This window comes from Etheostoma spectabile, chromosome 3, assembly GCF_008692095.1.
Source record: "Etheostoma spectabile isolate EspeVRDwgs_2016 chromosome 3, UIUC_Espe_1.0, whole genome shotgun sequence".
Taxonomy (NCBI): domain Eukaryota; kingdom Metazoa; phylum Chordata; class Actinopteri; order Perciformes; family Percidae; genus Etheostoma; species Etheostoma spectabile.
This window is the reverse complement of record NC_045735.1, coordinates 32621263-32640933: the sequence shown is the minus strand read 5'-3', so window position 1 is coordinate 32640933 and position 19671 is coordinate 32621263. Positions and strand designations below refer to the sequence as shown.

Here is a 19671-nt window from a genome sequence, read left to right as displayed (position 1 = left end):
TAATTTGACAGGAGGAAGAAACCCTACACCTGCTTGCTATTGATTTCTACATGATAGCACATCACATGCTTTTATTGTTTGGGGAGCTCAACAGTGCTGACAATAATTTCTGTATTTAAGTCAATATCTCCCCACTGAGACCCTGCAGCCCCCATCTTCCTTCCACAACTCTCATTGACTGGCCTGCTTTAAATAAGCGTGCAGGGGACTTACATGTACTGTTTACACCAGCAGAAGAGTGCAGCAAAAAGAGGGGGTAATAGAAAAAGATAGAGGGAGACGAAGAAATAAGGCTTGGAATCCCATCCCTCGCAGGCATTAATACCAAGTTCCAACTCAGTAAAGAAGTGGCAGTGTTTTTAGATTTCTTATTTCTTGGTATTCTCACCTTTATTTGACAGGGGACAGTCTAGAGATGGGGGAGAGAGAGGTATGCCATGCATCAAAGGTCCCAAGGCTGGAATCTGAAATCAGGGTGGTTGTAGCTCAGTCCATAGCGTCTTGGCTAGGGATCCGAAGGGTCGATGTTCCCGTGCGGACCAAGTACAGAGTGCAGACTGGTAGCAGGAGAGGTGCAAATTCACCTCCTGGGCACTGCCAATGTGCCCTTGAGCAAGGCACCAAACCCCCAACTGCTCTGGTCACCTGTCATAAGCAGCTCAGTCTGACATACAGTATCTCCATTAGTGCATGTATAGGTCCTGGGCATGTGTGTCCGTTATGGCCTGTGTCAAATAACCAACAACAGAGTGAAAAATGTAATCCATCCATCCATCTTTGTCCGATTGTCTGGTGTCAGGTCGCGGGGGAGAACAGCTCCAGCAGGAGACCCCAAACTTCCCTTACCCTAACCATCTCTTACTGGAGGATCCCGTGGCGTTCCCAGGCCAAGTGGCGATATAATCCCTCCACCTAGTCCTGAGTCTTCCCCGAGGCCTCCTCCCAGCTGGACGTGCCTGGAACACTGCCCAGGAGGCATCCTTACCAGATGCGGGAACCACCTCAACTGGCTCTTTGACGTGAAGGAGCAGCGGCTCTACTCCGAGCTCCTCATGGATGACTGTGCTTCTCACTCTATCTCTAAGGGAGACGCCAGCCACCCTCCTGAGGAAACCCGGAGAAAATGTTGGCCGCTTGTACCCTGAATATCTTTTGGTCATGACCCAGCCTTCATGGCCATAGGTGAGGGTAGGGACGAAAACTGACGCTGCGCCGATTCTCCAAGCGATCTCCTGCTCCATTGTCCCCTCAACGGCAAACAAGACCCCAAGGTATTTAAACCCCTTCACTTGGGGTAAGAACTCATTCCCTACCTGGAGAAGGCATTCTAGCTGTTTCCTGCTGAGAACCATGGCCTCAGATTTAGAGGTACTGGTCCTCATCCAGCTGCTTCACACTCGGCTCCAAACTGATCCAGTTGCTGAAGGTCACAGGCCGATGATGCCATTAGGACCACATCATCTGCAAAGAGCAGCGATGAGATCCCCAGCCCACCAAACTGCAACCCCTCCCAACCCCGACTACACCTCAATAGCTTGTCCATAAATACTACAAAGAGGATTGGTGACAAATACAGCCCTGTTGGAATCCACATTGTTCTTCTTCAACCCAAGGTTTGACTATCGGCCGAACCCTCCTTTCCAGTACCTTGGAGTAAAGTTTACCATTGAGGCTGAGCAGTGTGATACCCCTGTAATTTCACACATTCTCTGGTCCCCCTTTTTGAATAAGTTAACCACCACCCTGGTCTGCCACTCCTTAGGCACCGTCCCGGACTTCCGCGCAATGTTGAAGAGGTGTGTCAACCAAGACAGCCCCTCCACACTCTCACTCAGAGCTTTCAGCATTTCTGGACAGATTTCATCCATTCCTGGGGCTTTGCCACTGTGGAGTTGTTTAACTACCTCAGCAACTTCCACCAGGGAAATCGACAACAATTCCCAATCATCTTCCAGCTCTGCCTCTACCATAGAGGGTGTATTAGCTGGATTTAGGAGTTCCTCAAGTGTTCCTTCAAGCGCCCTATTACCCCCTTAGTTGAAGTCAAACGCTTCCTATCCTTACTGTACACAGCTTGGATAGTTTGCCGCTTCCTCCTCCGGAGGTGGCGAACGGTTTTCCAGAAGCACCTTGGTGCCGACCGATAGTCATTCTCCATGTCTTCTCCAAACTTCTCCCACACCCGCTACAAGAGGTAAAGGCTGAAGCCCTTTGGGCCCTTTGGGCCGTTCAGTACCTTGCAACTACCCCCGGAGTCCTCTGGGATAACATATACCAGAAAGAATCCTTCTTCAGTTGGATGGAATCCCTGAACACCGGTGTCCACCACAGTGTTCACCACGGTGTTCATGGGTTACCGCCCCTAGATTTTTAACATGTGTCTAATTGCCAATGTCCAAAATGAAACCAACTTCACCACAGTGTGGCAGCCCAAAGACTGGAATGACTGAGTTGCCCCCCCCCCCCCCCCAGTCTCTAAAAGTGAAGTCAGTTTTCCCAGGTGAAGTTTAAACACACTTTTAATTCAAAGTTAAATTTTTAATGAATGTAATATATGCTAAAGGAAAGTCAGCATCAACAACAGCATGTCTGTTACGTTAGCCAAAAGTCAAATCGCTCCGAGCATCTGTTCTGCCTCTTGAATGTACTTTAGAAAACGGAGGCTATTGTAAATACATCCGTCTCCACTAAGCCATGCAGAAGCCTAATTTGTTATTATGGAAGTATAGGCTATATGCTCTTGATGATAGCAACTTTGCAATTGTTGCTGTGGGGCGGGGGGGGGGGGGTCTTGAGTGTTGTTATTCAGGGCACATGAAATTGTTAATCCGGCCCTGCTTGGTGTTAATAATGTTAGTATTGCAGTGTTTCCTCTAGATTTATTTTTTCAACAGGCTTATCTGCTATTAGCTATCTACTGTTACCTTGAAACCATCCCGACGGTACCGTACGTACCTGAAACCGGTGATTTAACGGCTCCGCTCTCTTTACACAAAGTTTGACAACAAAACGCTGAGTGAACATTACTAGCTACATAGCTAGTAGCCCACTGTAAGGTTGGCCTCATATAATAATATATTTACACTGCTCTATTCCAGGAGATACATTTATGTCTTGACAATGAAATAATTGTTTTAAATTAACATAGGTTATTTTTCAGGCAGGTGCTTGTGCACTGTCAGAGTCTGCTGGGTTAAAATGGAATTACAAGTTGTTGTTATTAAGAGGGTGCATTTATTTTGCTGGATTTAGTCTGATTTGACACAGAATGACCCAGCTGCATGTCATTTGGCTCAAATCCTCCCATTACATTGACTCAGGCTGGTTAATAGCTGATCCTTCTTTTATTGTGAAAAACAATTTTGACCTTTTATAGCATTATGTCTTTTAATGTGACAAAAACACTAAATAATAATTTTCACAACATATTGGTATGTAATGTACAATGGCGTAAGGTGCTGGAAAAAGCTTTAAAATGGACCTTGAATTTGCTTGAAAAGGCCAAAAGTTTGGACACACCTTCCCATTAAATGCATTTTCTTTATTTTCATGACTATTTACATTGTAGATTATCACTGAAGGCATCAAAACTATGAATGAACCCATATGGAATTAAGTACTTAACAAAAAAGTGTGAAATACAGTACATACATACATATTCAGAAAATTATATCAATCACCATGGTTACAGCTTGTAGCCTTTACTGGGACTACCTTTTTAAAATTAAGAAGGGACTAGTTTTAGGAAGCATTTTCAGGAAATTAAAGGGATACGCAGATTATTTAAGAGGTTTTTGCTTACAGAGTAAGATGTATATAGCTTTTGTATGTGTATGTGCACATATACAACATGTGTTTTGGCATTTTTGGCACACTTCTAGCCTATTGCACACAGACAGAAGTGCGTTGGTATATTTTGCTAAAATAGAGACCTGTGTGCAGTGGTGCCAGGCCAACAATCTCATTCAACCATTTCACGAATTGAGGAAAGGGTTGTGACATTGTTCAGAGGGTATCAGAACTCTGAAATGATGAACCAATCAATCTGCTCTTATATACACCTTGGTGTTGTCATGGACAACACCTTTGGCTGGAAGGCCCATGCTGAAAGTGTGTTGTCATTTAGAGCAGACACTCATGGTGAATCAGAGGGTTTTGTTATACAATCTGCATTACAGAGCATATTCATGTCAGAAAGCATGGCAATATCTAAAATCATCTCATTTAAAGCTTGCTTGTCAGGTGACTATCATGAAGGTTGTGGAGAGGAATAAAAACCTGTTGCGGTTATACGAGGATTGGACCCAAAATGCAGAGATGAAGACAGCAGGCAGGTAGGTGAGGGCAAATCAGAATTTATTAAACAAAGACCAGGGTAAAAAAAACACGGGGAGCAAAAGGAGCAGGTAAAGTCCAGGAACAACAAAATCCAAAAGGTCCAAAAGCAAACAGTCCAAAATAGGTTCAGGGGAAGGCAATATCAAAAACAGAGAAACAGCACATGGGGACAACTTACTGGGAATAGCTGGAGCAAGACTGGAATGCAGACACAAACACCTTCACGAGAAAAAAAGATCTGACAAGGGAAGCACAGAAATTAAATACACAAGGTAACAAAAGGCAGGTGACAAGAAGGCCGGGAATCAGGTGGAAAGCATCAGTTAACCCTCTGAGCCCGAGACACTCGCCCACGAGTAAAAAAGTACCTCTGATTCATAGTTTAATAACTTTTGAACCATACAAGCGATTTACTCACTTTCGGTTTTGTTTAAATCCTGACGAGTTCGGAGTTACAGAGGTCTTTTCCCTGTCTTTTTAGCCTCTACAGGGGATTTTCTATCCAGCCTGGAACTTCAGCCTCTTTGGGCTTTAAATCCATACGGTTATATCCAAGATTGATCCACTTTATATCCATAATTCATCGCGTTTTGGCTCATTTCTGCTTGATTTATTTCAGTAATTGCATTCAAAAGGTGTAACTTGTACATTATATTTATTCATTGCACACAGACTGATGCATTCAAATGTTTATTTCATTTAATTTTGATGATTTGAAGTGGCAACAAATGAAAATCCAAAATTCCGTGTGTCACAAAATTAGAATATTACTTAAGGCTAATACAAAAAAGGGAGTTTTTAGAAATGTTGGCCAACTGAAAAGTATGAAAATGAAAAATATGAGCATGTACAATACTCAATACTTGGTTGGAGCTCCTTTTGCCTCAATTACTGCATTAATGCGGCGTGGCATGGAGTCGATGAGTTTCTGGCACTGCTCAGGTGTTATGAGAGCCCAGGTTGCTCTGATAGTGGCCTTCAACTCTTCTGCGTTTTTGGGTCTGGCATTCTGCATCTTCCTTTTCACAATACCCCACAGATTTTCTATGGGGCTAAAGTCAGGGGAGTTGGCTGGCCAATTTAGAACAGAAATACCATGGTCCGTAAACCAGGCACGGGTAGATTTTGCGCTGTGTGCAGGCGCCAAGTCCTGTTGGAACCTGAAATCTCCATCTCTATAGAGCAGGTCAGGAGCAGGAAGCATGAAGTGCTCTAAAACTTGCTGGTAGACGGCTGCGTTGACCCTGGATCTCAGCAAACAGAGTGGACCGACACCAGCAGATGACATGGCACCCCAAACCATCACTGATGGTGGAAACTTTACACTAGACTTCAGGCAACGTGGATCCTGTGCCTCTCCTGTCTTCCTCCAGACTCTGGGACCTCGATTTCCAAAGGAAATGCAAAATTTGCTTTCGTCAGAAAACATGACTTTGGACCACTCAGCAGCAGTCCAGGTTTCTTGGTCAAGCGTCTCTTGGTGGTGGATCTTGAAGCACTGACTCCAGCAGCTGTCCACTCCTTGTGAATCTCCCCCACATTTTTGAATGGGTTTTTTTTCACAATCTTGACTAGGGCGCGGTGATCCCTATCGCTTGTACACTTTTTCTGACCACAGTTTTTCCTTCCCTTTGCCTCTCTATTAATGTGTTTGGACACAGAGCTCTGAGAACAGCCAGCCTCTTCAGCAATAACCTTTTGTGTCTTTCCCTCCTTGTGCAATGTGTCGATGGTCGCCTTTTGGACAGCTGTCAAATCTGAAGTCTTCCCCATGTTTGTGTAGGCTTCAGAACTGGACTGAGAGACCATTTAAAGCCCTTTGCAGGTGTTTTGAGTTAATCAGCTGATTAGTTTGTGGCACCAGGTGTCTTCAAAATTTAACCCTTACACAATATTCTAATTTTGTGACACACAGAATTTTGGATTTTCATTTGTTGCCACTTCAAATCATCAAAATTAAATGAAATAAACATTTGAATGCATCAGTCTGTGTGCAATGAATAAATATAATGTACAAGTTACACCTTTTGAATGCAATTACTGAAATAAATCAAGTTTTTCAAAATATTCTAATTTACTGGCTTTTACCTGTACTCTATGGAAGGCCAAATGGTGCACTCTTTAGACACATATTTGCTTGTATAACATTGCTGTGGGTGTAATATCAATAAATATGACATTATTATGTTATTATTGGCATAAGTAAATGTCATGAGAGCAAAACGTCTTGACTTTTTTGGAAAAAATGCATGTATTTTGTCAACTGTATAAGTTATAATGATTATTTCTTCACAGTGTGACTCCCAAGACATATGAGAAGTGTTTTAGAATGGAAAATGGCTTAGGTTTTACTTATATGTCTGTGATATCAATACATATCTGGAAGATTGATTTATTTATTTATTTATTTATTTATTTATCTTTAAGGCCCTACAACCATTTTTAACATGCAAGTGACCTCACTGCAACCCAAATATTCTAATAACCCAGTTTGTCCTAAAAAAAATGATATTCACATCTTGACTGTAGACAACAGGGTTGATATTTTACAAGCTTTTTTATAAAATAAATCCAGACGGAAATTAAACTGTAAAAATGGCCTCAGGGGCCCCAGGGTTAATAACAAGAGCAGGAACACGCAGGAAGTAAATGTAAAAGCAGGACAAGACAGAAACATGACTTCAAAATAAAACAGGAAACAGAACACACAGACATTGAGGGAAACACAGAACAGGACCAACAACACAAGACCGGGGAGAAAACTGAGACACAAACACAAGGAGGGCCAAAAGGGAAAAATAATCCCAAACAAAACCCCAAACCACAACAGAAACCAGTCTCTCTAGGCAAGCAAAGAGAATATGGTCTGATCTATCTTTATTCTCAATTCAATTCAATTCAATTTTATTTATAGTATCAATTCATAACAAGAGTTATCTCAAGACACTTTACAGATAGACCACACTCCAGAATTTACAAGGACCCAACAGTTCTAATAGTTTCCTCCAGAGCAAGCAACAGTGCGACAGTGGCGAGGAAAAACTTCCTTTTAGGCAGAAACCTCGGTCAGACCCAGGCTCTTGGTAGGCGGTGTCTGACGGGCCGGTTGGGGTTAGAATGAAGAGTGGCAATAAAAATAGAAAAAAATTAGTAGTTTGTAGAAGTTCTTTGTAGTAGTTCATGGCATAGCAGGACGCTGTGCGGCATTACAAGGCACAGCAGGACGTAGCAGGACGTAGCAGGACGTAGCAGGACGTTGCAGGACGTAGCAGGACGTAGCAGGGCACCGCAGTGTAGCAGTTGAACATGGCATCACAGAACGTGTAGCGGTACCATGGCGACAGCTGCTACCCTGATTTCGGAGCCTCTCTGATCCAAGGGAACATGCTGGTGAAAAAAGAACATAAGGACTCCGGGGAATGACTCCCCAGAAATAGGTTAGTAACATGCATTTCTGGGACATGGATGCACATAAATGAAAAGATAGAAAGATAGAGGAGAGAGGAGCTCAGTGTATCAAAATAAGTCCCCAGCTGTCTAAAACTATTACAGCAAAACCAAGAGAGACGAGGTAAAGAGAGCTCCAGCCCGGCCGGGCTAGAACCCTCCCCAACCGGATCGGGCTGTATGCCAAGTCTCCCTTTAGTTCTATTATATTCTTGATTATATGATAGATAAATCTGAAAACTATGTGACTAACTACTACTCCCTAACATTATTCGATTCTATGCCCTAACTAGTGTATCAAAATAAGTCCCAAGCTGTCTAAAACTATTATTACAACAAAAGCAAGAGAGACAAGGTAAAGAGAGCTCCAGCCCGGTCGGCCAGAACTCCCCCCAACCGGATCGGGCTGTATGCCAAGTCTCCCTTTAGTTATATTATATGAAACTATGTGACTAACTACTACTCCCTAACAATATTCGATTCTATGCCCTAACTAGTGTATCAAAATAAGTCCCCAGCTGTCTAAAACTATTACAACAAAACCAAGAGAGACAAGGTAAAGAGAGCTCCAGCCCGGCCGGGCCAGAACTCTCCCCAACCGGATCGGGCTGTATGCCAAGTCTCCCTTTAGTTCTATTATATTCTTGATTATATGATAGATAAATCTGAAAACTATGTGACTAACTACTACTCCCTAACATTATTCGATTCTATGCCCTAACTAGTGTATCAAAATAAGTCCCAAGCTGTCTAAAACTATTATTACAACAAAAGCAAGAGAGACAAGGTAAAGAGAGCTCCAGCCCGGTCGGCCAGAACTCCCCCCAACCGGATCGGGCTGTATGCCAAGTCTCCCTTTAGTTATATTATATGAAACTATGTGACTAACTACTACTCCCTAACAATATTCGATTCTATGCCCTAACTATAAGCTTTATCAAAAAGGAAAGTCTTAAGCCTACTCTTAAATGTGGAGACGGTGTCTGCCTCCCGAACCCAGACTGGAACCTGGTTCCACAGGTGAGGAGCCTGATAGCTGAACGCTCTGGCTCCCGTTCTACTTTTAGAGACTCTAGGAACCACCAGTAACCCTGCATTCTGGGAGCGTAGTTCTCTCCCAGGGTTGTAAGGTACTATAAGCTCCTTAAGATAAGATGGAGCCTGACCATGAAGAGCTTTGTAGGTGAGAAGAAGGATTTTAAATTCTATTCTAAATTTTACAGGAAGCCAATGCAGAGAAGCTAAAACAGGAGAAACGTGATCTCTTTTCCTGGTTCCCGTCAGAACACGTGCCGCAGCATTCTGGATCAGCTGTAGAGTCTTTATGGATTTTTTCGAGCAGCCTGATAGTAAAGAATTGCAGTAATCCAACCTAGAAGTAACAAATGCATGGACTAATTTTTCTGCATCATTTTTAGACAGGATATTCCTGATTTTTGCAATATTACGTAGGTGAAAAAAGGCGATACTTGAAATTTGCTTTAATTGGGAATTAAAGGACATGTCCTGATCAAAGATGACTCCAAGATTCTTCACAGTGGTGCTGGAGGCCAGGGTGATGCCATCCAGAGTAACTATATCTTTGGATAGTGCGTCACGGAGGTGCTTGGGTCCGAGAGCAATAACTTCAGTTTTATCTGAGTTTAACATTAGAAAATTACAGGTCATCCAGGTTTTAATATCCTGAAGGCACGTTTGAAGTTTAGCTAACTGATTAGTTTCATCCGGCTTGATTGATAGATATAATTGAGTATCATCTGCATAACAATGAAAGTTTATGGAGTGTTTCCTAATAATACTGCCTAAAGGAAGCATATATAAAGTGAACAGGATTGGACCGAGCACAGATCCTTGTGGGACTCCATGACTAACCTTGGCGTGCACAGAGGATTCATCGTTAACATTAACAAACTGAGATCGATCTGATAAATAAGACTTAAACCAGCTTAGAGCAGTCCCTTTAATGCCAATTAAATGTTCCAATCTCTGTAATAAGATATAATGGTCAATGGTATCAAATGCAGCGCTAAGATCTAATAACACAAGTACAGAGATAAGTCCTTTGTCTGATGCAATTAGGAGGTCATTAGTAATTTTCACAAGTGCTGTCTCTGTGCTATGATGAACTCTAAATCCTGACTGAAAATCCTCAAATAAGCTGTTGCTATGCAGAAAGTCGCACAGCTGTTTGGCGACTGCTTTCTCAAGAATCTTAGAGAGAAATGGAAGGTTGGATATAGGTCTATAGTTGGCTAAAACATCTGGATCAAGGTTGGCTTTTTCAGAAGAGGTTTAATTACAGCTACTTTAAAGTACTGTGGTACATAGCCTGTTAATAAAGACAAATTGGTTATATTCAGTAGTGAAGTGTTGACTAATGGTAAAACTTCTTTAAGTAGCCTAGTCGGGATGGGATCTAAGAGGCAGGTTGATGGCTTAGATGAAGAAATAATTGAATTAAATTGATAAAGATCAAGTGAAGCAAAGCAGTCTAAACATATATCTGGTTTTACAGCTGTTTCTAACGTTCCTGAGTTTAGAGATAAGCCAGTTAAAGGCAGGTCTTGGTGAATTTTGCTTCTAATAGTTATAATTTTATCATTGAAGAACCTCATAAAGTCGTTACTACTAAGAGCTATGGGAATACTTGGCTCAGTAGAGCTGTGACCTTCTGTTAGCCTGGCTACAGTACTGAAAAGAAACCTGGGGTTGTTCCTATTTTCCTCTATCAATGACGAGTAGTACGCTGCTCTGGCATTACGGAGGGCCTTCCTATACGTTTTAAGACTATCTTGCCAGGTTAAACGAGAATTTTCCAGTTTGGTGGAGCGCCAGATCTTCTCAAGTTTCCGCGATATTTGCTTTAATTTGCGAGTTTCAGTGTTATACCATGGAGCTAACCTTCTTTGTTTTATTATCTTCTTTTTTAGAGGGGCAACAGAGTCTAGAGTCATTCGTAGCGAGCCTGCTGCACTATCAACAAAATGATCGATTTGGGAGGGACTAATAGCACAGGAGTCCTCCGTTACTTTGGGACTTGGTAATGAATTAAATGCTAACGGAATCGCATCCTTAAATTTAGCTACAGCACTATCAGATAGACATCTTGTATAGGATGTTTTGCCTAACGGCGTGTAGTTCAGCAGTATAAACTCAAAAGTTATCAAACAGTGGTCAGATAGGAAGGGATTCTGTGGGAACACTATTAAATGTTCAATTTCAACACCATACACCAGAACAAGATCGAGGGTGTGGTTAAAACGGTGAGTCGGTTTATGTACACTTTGAGAGAAGCCAATAGAATCTAATAGAGAGATAAACGCAGTGCTAAGGCTATCATTCTCATCGTCCACATGAATATTAAAATCCCCTACAATAATAACTTTGTCCGTTTTTAGCACTAAGTTCGATAGAAACTCTGCAAATTCGGATAAAAATTCAGAGTATGGACCAGGTGCTCGGTACACTATAACAAATAGAACTGGTTGCATTGATTTCCAACTTGGGTGTGAAAGACTAAGAACAAGACTTTCAAATGAGTTATAATTTAGTTTAGGTTTAGAGCTAATTAGTAGACTAGAATCAAAGATAGCTGCAACTCCACCTCCTCGGCCTGTGCATCGAGGAATGTGAGTATTAATATGACTGGGGGGGGTGGACTCATTTAGACTAACATATTCTCCATTACCCAGCCAGGTTTCAGTAAGAAAAAATAAATCAATATTAGAATCTGATATCAATTCATTTACTAGTACACCTTAAGAAGAGAGAGATCTGATGTTTAAGAGTCCACATTTAATTCTCCTATTCTTTTGAACTATTGCACTTGTGGTTTTAATTTTTATGAGGTTTTCATGCACTGCTCCTCTTCTGTTTACCTTTGATTTAAATAATTTTAATGGTTGGGGGGCAGACACCGTCACTATGGGATTTTTACTAGGTAACACCTGGAATAAAGGAGCAGAGAAGTGTGTTAGACTGGGACTCTGCCTCCTGGTCCCAACTATGGATTGTCAAGGATTAGGTCCACCAATAAACTTGTCAATGTTTCTAGAAATGAGAGCTGCTCCTGCCCAAGTGGGATGAATGCCGTCTCTCCGAATCAGACCAGGTCCTCCCCAGAAAGACTGCCAGTGATCCACAAAGCCCACATCATTATCTGGGCACCACCTCGATAGCCAGCGGCGAAATGACGACATGCGGCTATACATGTCATCGCTGGTGAGATTTGGCAGGGGTCCAGAGAAAACTACGGTGTCCGACATTGACTTCGCGTATGTACACACCGATTCAACATTAATCTTAGTAACCTCCGATTGCCGTAACCGGGAGTCATTAATGCCAACGTGAATAACAATCTTGCTGTATTTACGTTTATCCTTAGCCAGCAGTTTCAGATAAGACTCAACGTCGCCCGCTCTAGCCCCCGGGATGCACTTAACTACGGCCGCCGGCTTCGCTAACTTCACGTTTCTCAGAATGGAGCTGCCGATAACCAGAGTTGGTTTCTCAGCGGGGGGTTGCTGAGTGGGGAAAATCTGTTAGAAACGCTAACAGGCTGGTGGCGGTCCGACGTCTTGGAAAGCTTACGACTGTCTCTTCCTCGTCCTCGCACAGTAACCCACGCACTTCTCCATGCGAAGTATGAGCTCTTATCCTCTGGGGTACCCTGATATAAACCTAGCATTTCTAAACCAGGCCTAATTTGGACCTAACTCAATTAAAAATTTTAATATTGTTGCTTTAGGGTATTTGTGCAATAGCTTTATGATATTATGCATAGGGTTGTGTATAGGTTGCTCTTGTTTCTGAAAGCTGAGCAATAGATTGTGGCTGTAATGTGCTTCAGTTTGGCTACATTCCACTTTGTTTAATTATATGTCAGTTGTATGATAATACAAAATCTATCAATTTATCTATTTGACAAATATTTGATGAAGACGGTGTGTTTCCCATCCCAAAAAAAAACAGGGTATAACCAAAATTCTTCACTGCCAACTTCTACTAACGAGAAGTATACCAATATATTAAAACTACAACTCCCTCTAGAGATGCTTCACAAAACCGGTTTCAAAGCTTGTGTACTTGTAGTTCTTCCGGGTTGGGTGGGTGGACATGTTCAGCTCCTGTTGTCTGCGGTCTGCTGTGAATGGGCTTCATTCCATTTGAGATTGCCACTGGCCAACCGAGCACACAGTACATGAGAAAATAAATGAAACTGTATTTTATTATAATTGTTGTTTTTATTGTTTAAATCCTCAAATACAGTGTTAGACAAAAACATCAATATTACAAATAATATGTATTTTTATCTTTTGTATGCATTGAGCGGTAATTACTACGTCACTTCCTGAGTATACCGCTGATTTTTTTTAAAAACATTATGGTGCATAACTTACTGGACCAAAACTGAGCAATGTGGTGTTGCTGGTGACAAAACAACTGATTAAAAACGTACATTGAATACTGTCGTTAAAGACCCGCTGATCGCTGTCCAATTCTCTGATAAAAAGGACTACATTGCATTGTAAGAAATGAGCAGTGTATGCGCCCAGGTAGGCCCATATCATAGTGTTCTGTCACACAGCATACTGTAATATGTCACCAGTAATAAGACCAAAATAATCCAAATCTAAATAATGTAGCGTTATATCCAACATGTCCAACAGCAGCAGTTTCTCGCTGCGCCGCCGGTCCCCAGAGCAGCATGGTCCCTCTGAGAGTCCGGTCCAGTCTGACTCTGCAAACGCTGGCTGCGGAAAATCTGACGTTTTAATGCTTGTGATATTGCTCTGGCGCTGGCTAAAACCTCTTTAAGGGTTCCCCAAAAACTTCCTCTATGCAGTATAAATAAACCATAAACCATCCTGTATATATTCAAATATTTGTTGTTATATTTTATTCCTTTTATTATTATTTCATGTATATTGTATGTATGTATATTTTTCCTAGTATCTCATTCATATTTATATTCTGTGTTGTGTGACTGATGTACGTGTGCTGCTGTAACACCGTAATTTCCCATTTTTCTTGTGAACAATAAATATCTATCTTTCTATCTATCTATCTATCTATCTATCTATCTATCTATCTATCTATCTATCTATCTATCTAAATCCTGAATAAATACAGGTAATAACTTCATAATACTAACCATTAAACTCTGGATCAATTCTAGCCGGCTTCTCTGCGGCAAAAAAGATTAATCTCAGAATAAGCAACTTCTTCTTCTGTGTGTTAATTAGCGGATGGCAACCCAAGTAAGGCTCATACTGCCACATACATTACTGTATTGGAGTGTGTAGAATAATCAATGGCATTAATTAATCTGCACAGAGGAGTATGGTCTGTAGTGTTTGTGTGTTTGAGAGAGAGAGAGAGCATATACTCATGTATGCGTTATACATACGAGCGTTATCCCTCGTGTTACTTTCCCAGTTTTTGTAGATCTCTTTTGACCATGTGTTTTGTCTGCCAATTTTGTTACCTTTGCCTGTGATTGTACAATGAAGCTGCATTACCTTTTACCCTCTGCTCTGAGTTGGGCTTTTGGGTCCACTTTGCCCTGTGATACTTTCTTACTGTTCCTGTCATAATGTATCTTCCTCAAACATGAAGTGCAGAACCACACGACACGATTGGCACGAATAGGGCCAAAATGATAATCACGATTATTTTGATCAATATTGAGATCACAATTAATTATCACGATTATTTGTTGATTTTAACCAAAACAAATTTTATTGGTATAGCATAGGATATATATATATACATGGAAAAAAAAAAGATCTCTGAAAAAGCTCCTTCACTTGTTTTCAACAACAATAACAGACTGATTAAAAGAGATAGGGAGAGAGGGGGGTGCGATGGACTGAAGCGTGTGCTACTCACAGAGTGACGGCTGACTCATTATGAATGGGTCCAGCACGGGTCGAATGGCGGGTCAGCGGAGTTACACACATGGAATGTCTGTATCGTCACTGCGCTGCATTTTTATGAACTATGATATTCTGGCCATGGGCCACAACTCTCGCCCAGGTCCAGCAGGCTCCGTCTCACACGCCTTTATTCTACAAACTGAAGGTAGTTGCATTCAATAACTTCTTCTGTGGTTTTTTCCGTTGCAGCTGCAATAGCAGAGTTACCAGCGGAAGCACTGGTACAAATACAGGTTTGTATCTTATGCTTAACAATATACAGCTGTGTTAACAATAATTAAAACTGTGGACAAATGTTATAAGTGTGGACCCGTGCTGTGTCTCCCCGTTTTGCTGGGGAGCCGTGTGTGAGTTAATGGGGGCGGGGCTGTGCGGAGAGTAAGAAGAGAGATCCAAACACAGGCACAGCTTTACAGAAGGAAACGGGTCATGTAACGCAAAATTAAACCATATTGATATATTTGTTGCATTTTTTTTGAAATATTGTACATGTGGCATCAGTATTTCAGCTATTGATTTCATTGCTCTTGGCTCAGGGAATGTTCTTTTGTTGTGACAATTCTTGAAAATAAAAAGTTAAAAAAAACAAAAAACATATTGATATAAACAACATTGCTTCGTTTGTGGAGAGGCAGCAGATGCAAGGACGTTAGGTGCACAGGAGCGACCTAGAGGAAAAATATTAGTTGCACCCTAGAGCCCTGTGAGCTAACAGACACTAAGTAGCACTGGTCACTGCTGTTGTCTGAAAAACAACACAGACAGGACAAAATGTTGCGTTTACTGGTGTATTGGTAAACCTTGAGACCGACTATAACCGACTGCTATCTGATGTGGAATTTTCCTCACGTTACTCTGTCCTCTGTGACTGTCTACATCTAGAAACTAAGCTGCACGGTGCAGGGAACAACTCTGACTGGCACATGATCAGACAGTGGTTTACGCAGCGGAAAGACTGGCTTTGCAAAAAAAAACAGAGTGTTCTATGAACGGAACGATATATTTAAAATATTGCTCGATTACGCAAATTTGACCGTGGGAAGCCAAATTGGTAATCATGATTAAAATTTGATTGATTGTGCAGCCCCATATATGTGTGTGTGAAGGGTGCCTGTACTATGTAATTGAGCGCTAGAAAAGCATTATAAATGCAAAGTCCGTTTAAATTTACAGCTGTACTCTGTTGGCTCAGGTCTGAAAGTATCAACACTGACTGTAGTTAATTTAAAATCAAGAGACTCACTGCATTTTAAAATGGTTCATTTATAATGACGAACCTCCCGTCATGTTGAGCATCTTCATTCCCTTTAGCAAGTGGGCACCAGGCTTCTGCTGTGACCTCCCAGGGTGCCCTCCCTGCAGCACTTCCCTGTATCCACTTAATTGATTAATACTTCCAACCTCACTCTCATTCTCTGGTAACGCTCTATTGTAATCAGTTAAACAAGAACTTTGAAGGGTAAAGTGGCCTTTGGCACATTGTGTTTTTCTATCTCAGGCTTATTGATTGAGGCATAATGATGATATCGGCAAAGCCATTGAAACAAAGGCTCTCTGACCTTAAGCAAATGGCCTTGGTGCAACCCAGAACAAATTAGCATTTCTGATATTGCCCCTGATAAAGGCAGGAACAGTGAAGGGGGGAACAGTGCAGACAGAGTGTGTGTTTGTGTGTGTGTGTGTGTGTGTGTGTGTATGTGAAAGAGAGAGCGAGAGAGAGAGAGAGAGTGAGGAGACAGGAGAAATAACAGGGCCATTACACAACATTTCCCCATCTTAAGTCATGAGAGCATTGTCTTCTTAATTTGAGAGTGATGCTCTTCACGTTTTTGATGACATCTACTTTTCTTTCTATGGTGGTTGAATTAAAATCACAAAAGGGTTTCTTGCCACAGTAAGTTACACATATGTGGAATTTACCTTGATGAATAGTGCATGCATACACAAACAAACCACAAATAAGAAAACAACAAGATGTATAGTCCAGGATGAAGGTTATTGCAAAGTGAAGTGACAAGAAATAGGAGGGTTTAGAGTCACTGTCAGCGGGGTCCTGGACTTTGTTAATCAGGATGACTGCAGAGGGGGATGAAACTGTTTTTGTGGTGTAAGGTTTTGGTCCTGATCAGTGACGGACTTGGAACAAAAAACGTCCCTGGCATTTCCAGCCATCAGCGGCCTGCCAGCGGACACACACACACACACACACACAGACAGACACACCACACACACACACACACACACATGCCCTTCTTAATACATTCCTGAACGTGTTGCTGTAAACAGCTGTCATACTGAGCAGCAAACGTATTTCCAGAAAGTTCCCATGGTCAACAGACATGTCAGATAACTATCGTGTAGATCCAATCTTATTACCACAATAACCAAGCGCATGCCTCTCGATCAGTTTTACTATGTCCATCACCTGCTCTAAAACCTGACGCCTTTTGCGCACTTGTTCTCAGAAGGCTGTCATTTGATTGATATCAATCAGAGATCTTAGGTCTTTCTGATTTATCCATAAAAAAGTATGCCGTAACACAGTCCATATGGGTAGTATTTTTTTCATGCTCGTTTAGCCTCTGGTGTACATGTCTCCACTCGTTACATCCGCATCTGTCTCAGTTTCAAAAGTGTCACAAGTGTCAAAGATAGACAGACAGTACAAAAAAGAAAATGCTTCTCAGCACTATACCTGACCCATCTGCGCTCTGATCCATCTTTACGGCTAAATGCCTTCTTGATATTTGCATCATCAGCCAACTGATTTGGATGAAACTTGAAAAACCAGTTCAATGTAGTGGAGTTTGGCCAATTGAAATAGTTGATCCTACACTCCCACCTCCTGCAGCAATGGTCTCCATCTCTGTTGCTTCTGGTTCTGGTAATCCATATGTGTTTTGTATTTCCATAGATACGTTATCCATGTTGCCTGTCTCTTCATCCTCCTCTTGCTCATTTTGTCCTTCCTCATATTCCTCATTGTCTAGTCTTTCTCCCTGGTGTGCTGGCTCAGATGTGTTGCTAACGCTAACATTTGTGCTTGCAGTATTAGCACTTGTGCTAGCTAAACAAATTAGTAAAGTTTGCAGCATTTTTTGTTTGTGACGGTAGAGGGTAACCATGAGATCAGATGAAATTATTGATAGGGGTGAAGGAATTAGGGAAGTATGGTTGTTAGTTGTTGCTTGAAACGGGACCGAGATAAATGATATGGGCTGCCGTTTACAATTAAGGGGCCTCATGTCTGTGACAATCATACGGCTCTCTGATTGGCCGGCCTGCCCAATCCGCCACGGCTCTTCTGGCCTCTGCTCAAATTTCTGATTATCAGTCCGTTACTGGTCCTGATAGACCGCAGCCTCCTGCCAGAGGGGAGAGGGTCAAACAGTGTGTGTCCGGGCTGAGAGTGTTCGGCTACAATCTTTCCCTTCCGCCTCAGCATTCTGGAGGTGTACAGGTCCTGGAGAGACGGCAGATTGCAACCATGATATGCTGCAGTCTGCCTTTGTCCTTAGCAGTGGCAGCAGCGTACCAGATGATGATGGAGGAGGTGGGGATGGGCTCAATGATGGCAGTGAACATGTCAGGGGCGGACTGGAAAAAAACATTCAGCCCTGGCACTGTAGCCACTCCAGCCTGTATTATCACGCCCAAGCAGCCCCACGCACGGACAAGTGCATTCACTAATTGTAACATTTATGTAACATTAACAGCATGTTATGTTATGCAAACAACAATTACCACTTTTTAAAGCACACACATTCTTTTCACGTAACAAATTTACACATGAATTACACTGAATATTTATGCCGTTTGTATGCTGTTACTGTCATTCTCAACATTATTTTCTTTGTTGTCACTGTATGTTTGATTATCCGTGTTTCTCTCTGTTTGACACCCCACATATTTTCTGTCTGGTTCTCCATCTTTTCATCTTTTTTAACTCTCTAACTCTGTACTTGAGAGTTCAAGCTAATATGATTGTGACATCTCAAATTATTTTTAATTCTTTATATTTTACAGTGTCATCACCTACGCTTTTTAATTTAAGAAAGGGGGCTTACAAGCCAGTGTCAACAGAGACATGCTGGCTCTGCTCTGCCAATGGCAGCTTTTTCTGAAAGCACTTGTTGAACATGACAGTTGAACACAAAACCTGAACTGTATCTTTGCCAGCAGGGTCTCAAACCAAAGTTGAAATTAAACATTATTGTTGCAGTCCCATCAGCTGCTTGTTGCTACCTTACCTACCTATCTCACCACTGGTGTGCCCATATGATATACCAAACAAAACATCTCCCCTAAAACTTGAAAAGTTCATTTTAAAGAAATGGCAGGATGCATGACAGACACTAAATGGTATAAACTGTCATCATTATTGTCTTTCTTGTCCACGCTCCACAGGTAGAATGCAAAAAGGCCCAGCCTAAGGAAGTGATGTTTCCTCCAGGGACACGAGGTCGTGCCAGGGGTCTCCCATACACTTTGGATGCCTTCATGCTGGGCATGGGCATGCTGAGTAAGTATTTTTTTGTGTGTGTGTTTAATGGCAATGTAGTCTTGCTTTGCCAGACCTTCCTCCATTGCGGTACTGCGTAGGAGGGTCTGGCTAGTCTTAGCATTCCGGGATGGGAGAAAAACATGCTCTGCTTTATTGGCAATTCTTTAAACCAATCACAATTGTCTTGGGTAGTGCTAGGCACAGCACCACTGCAAAATAGCCTCTGGAACGAACTTGTTTTGGTGGAACATGTGTACATTTAAAAGTTGTTTTGATTGGAGATCTGAGAAAAGGTTAACAATATTCCTGGTAACTTGACCACAAAATAGCCAATGTTTAAAATTCCAACACAAAGGAAGCCAACAGATATCTGGTCTACATGAGTGAAACGTCAAAGATATAGACTCAAGGCAATGCAAATATTAGCACACACACCACCACTTT

At 41.8% G+C, this 19671-nt stretch overlaps 1 protein-coding gene and 1 long non-coding RNA gene across 3 annotated transcripts in view; one reads left to right on the top strand and one right to left on the bottom strand.

Annotated features, from left to right (window-relative positions):
* LOC116674256 (RNA-binding protein Musashi homolog 2) overlaps window positions 1–19671 on the top strand; it is a 381184-nt gene that overhangs the window by 313093 nt on the left and 48420 nt on the right. For both annotated transcript variants that reach the window (XM_032506859.1, XM_032506860.1), the window contains exon 9: window positions 19131–19245. In XM_032506859.1, coding sequence (XP_032362750.1) covers window positions 19131–19245 — 115 coding nt within the window. The remainder of the gene's footprint in view (window positions 1–19130; window positions 19246–19671) is intronic.
* Window positions 4150–12430, bottom strand: LOC116674419 (uncharacterized). Its single transcript, XR_004328097.1, has 3 exons — window positions 12415–12430; window positions 7173–7213; window positions 4150–4278 (listed from the first exon to the last, which is right to left on the bottom strand). It is a non-coding gene; the product is annotated as an uncharacterized LOC116674419 (long non-coding RNA).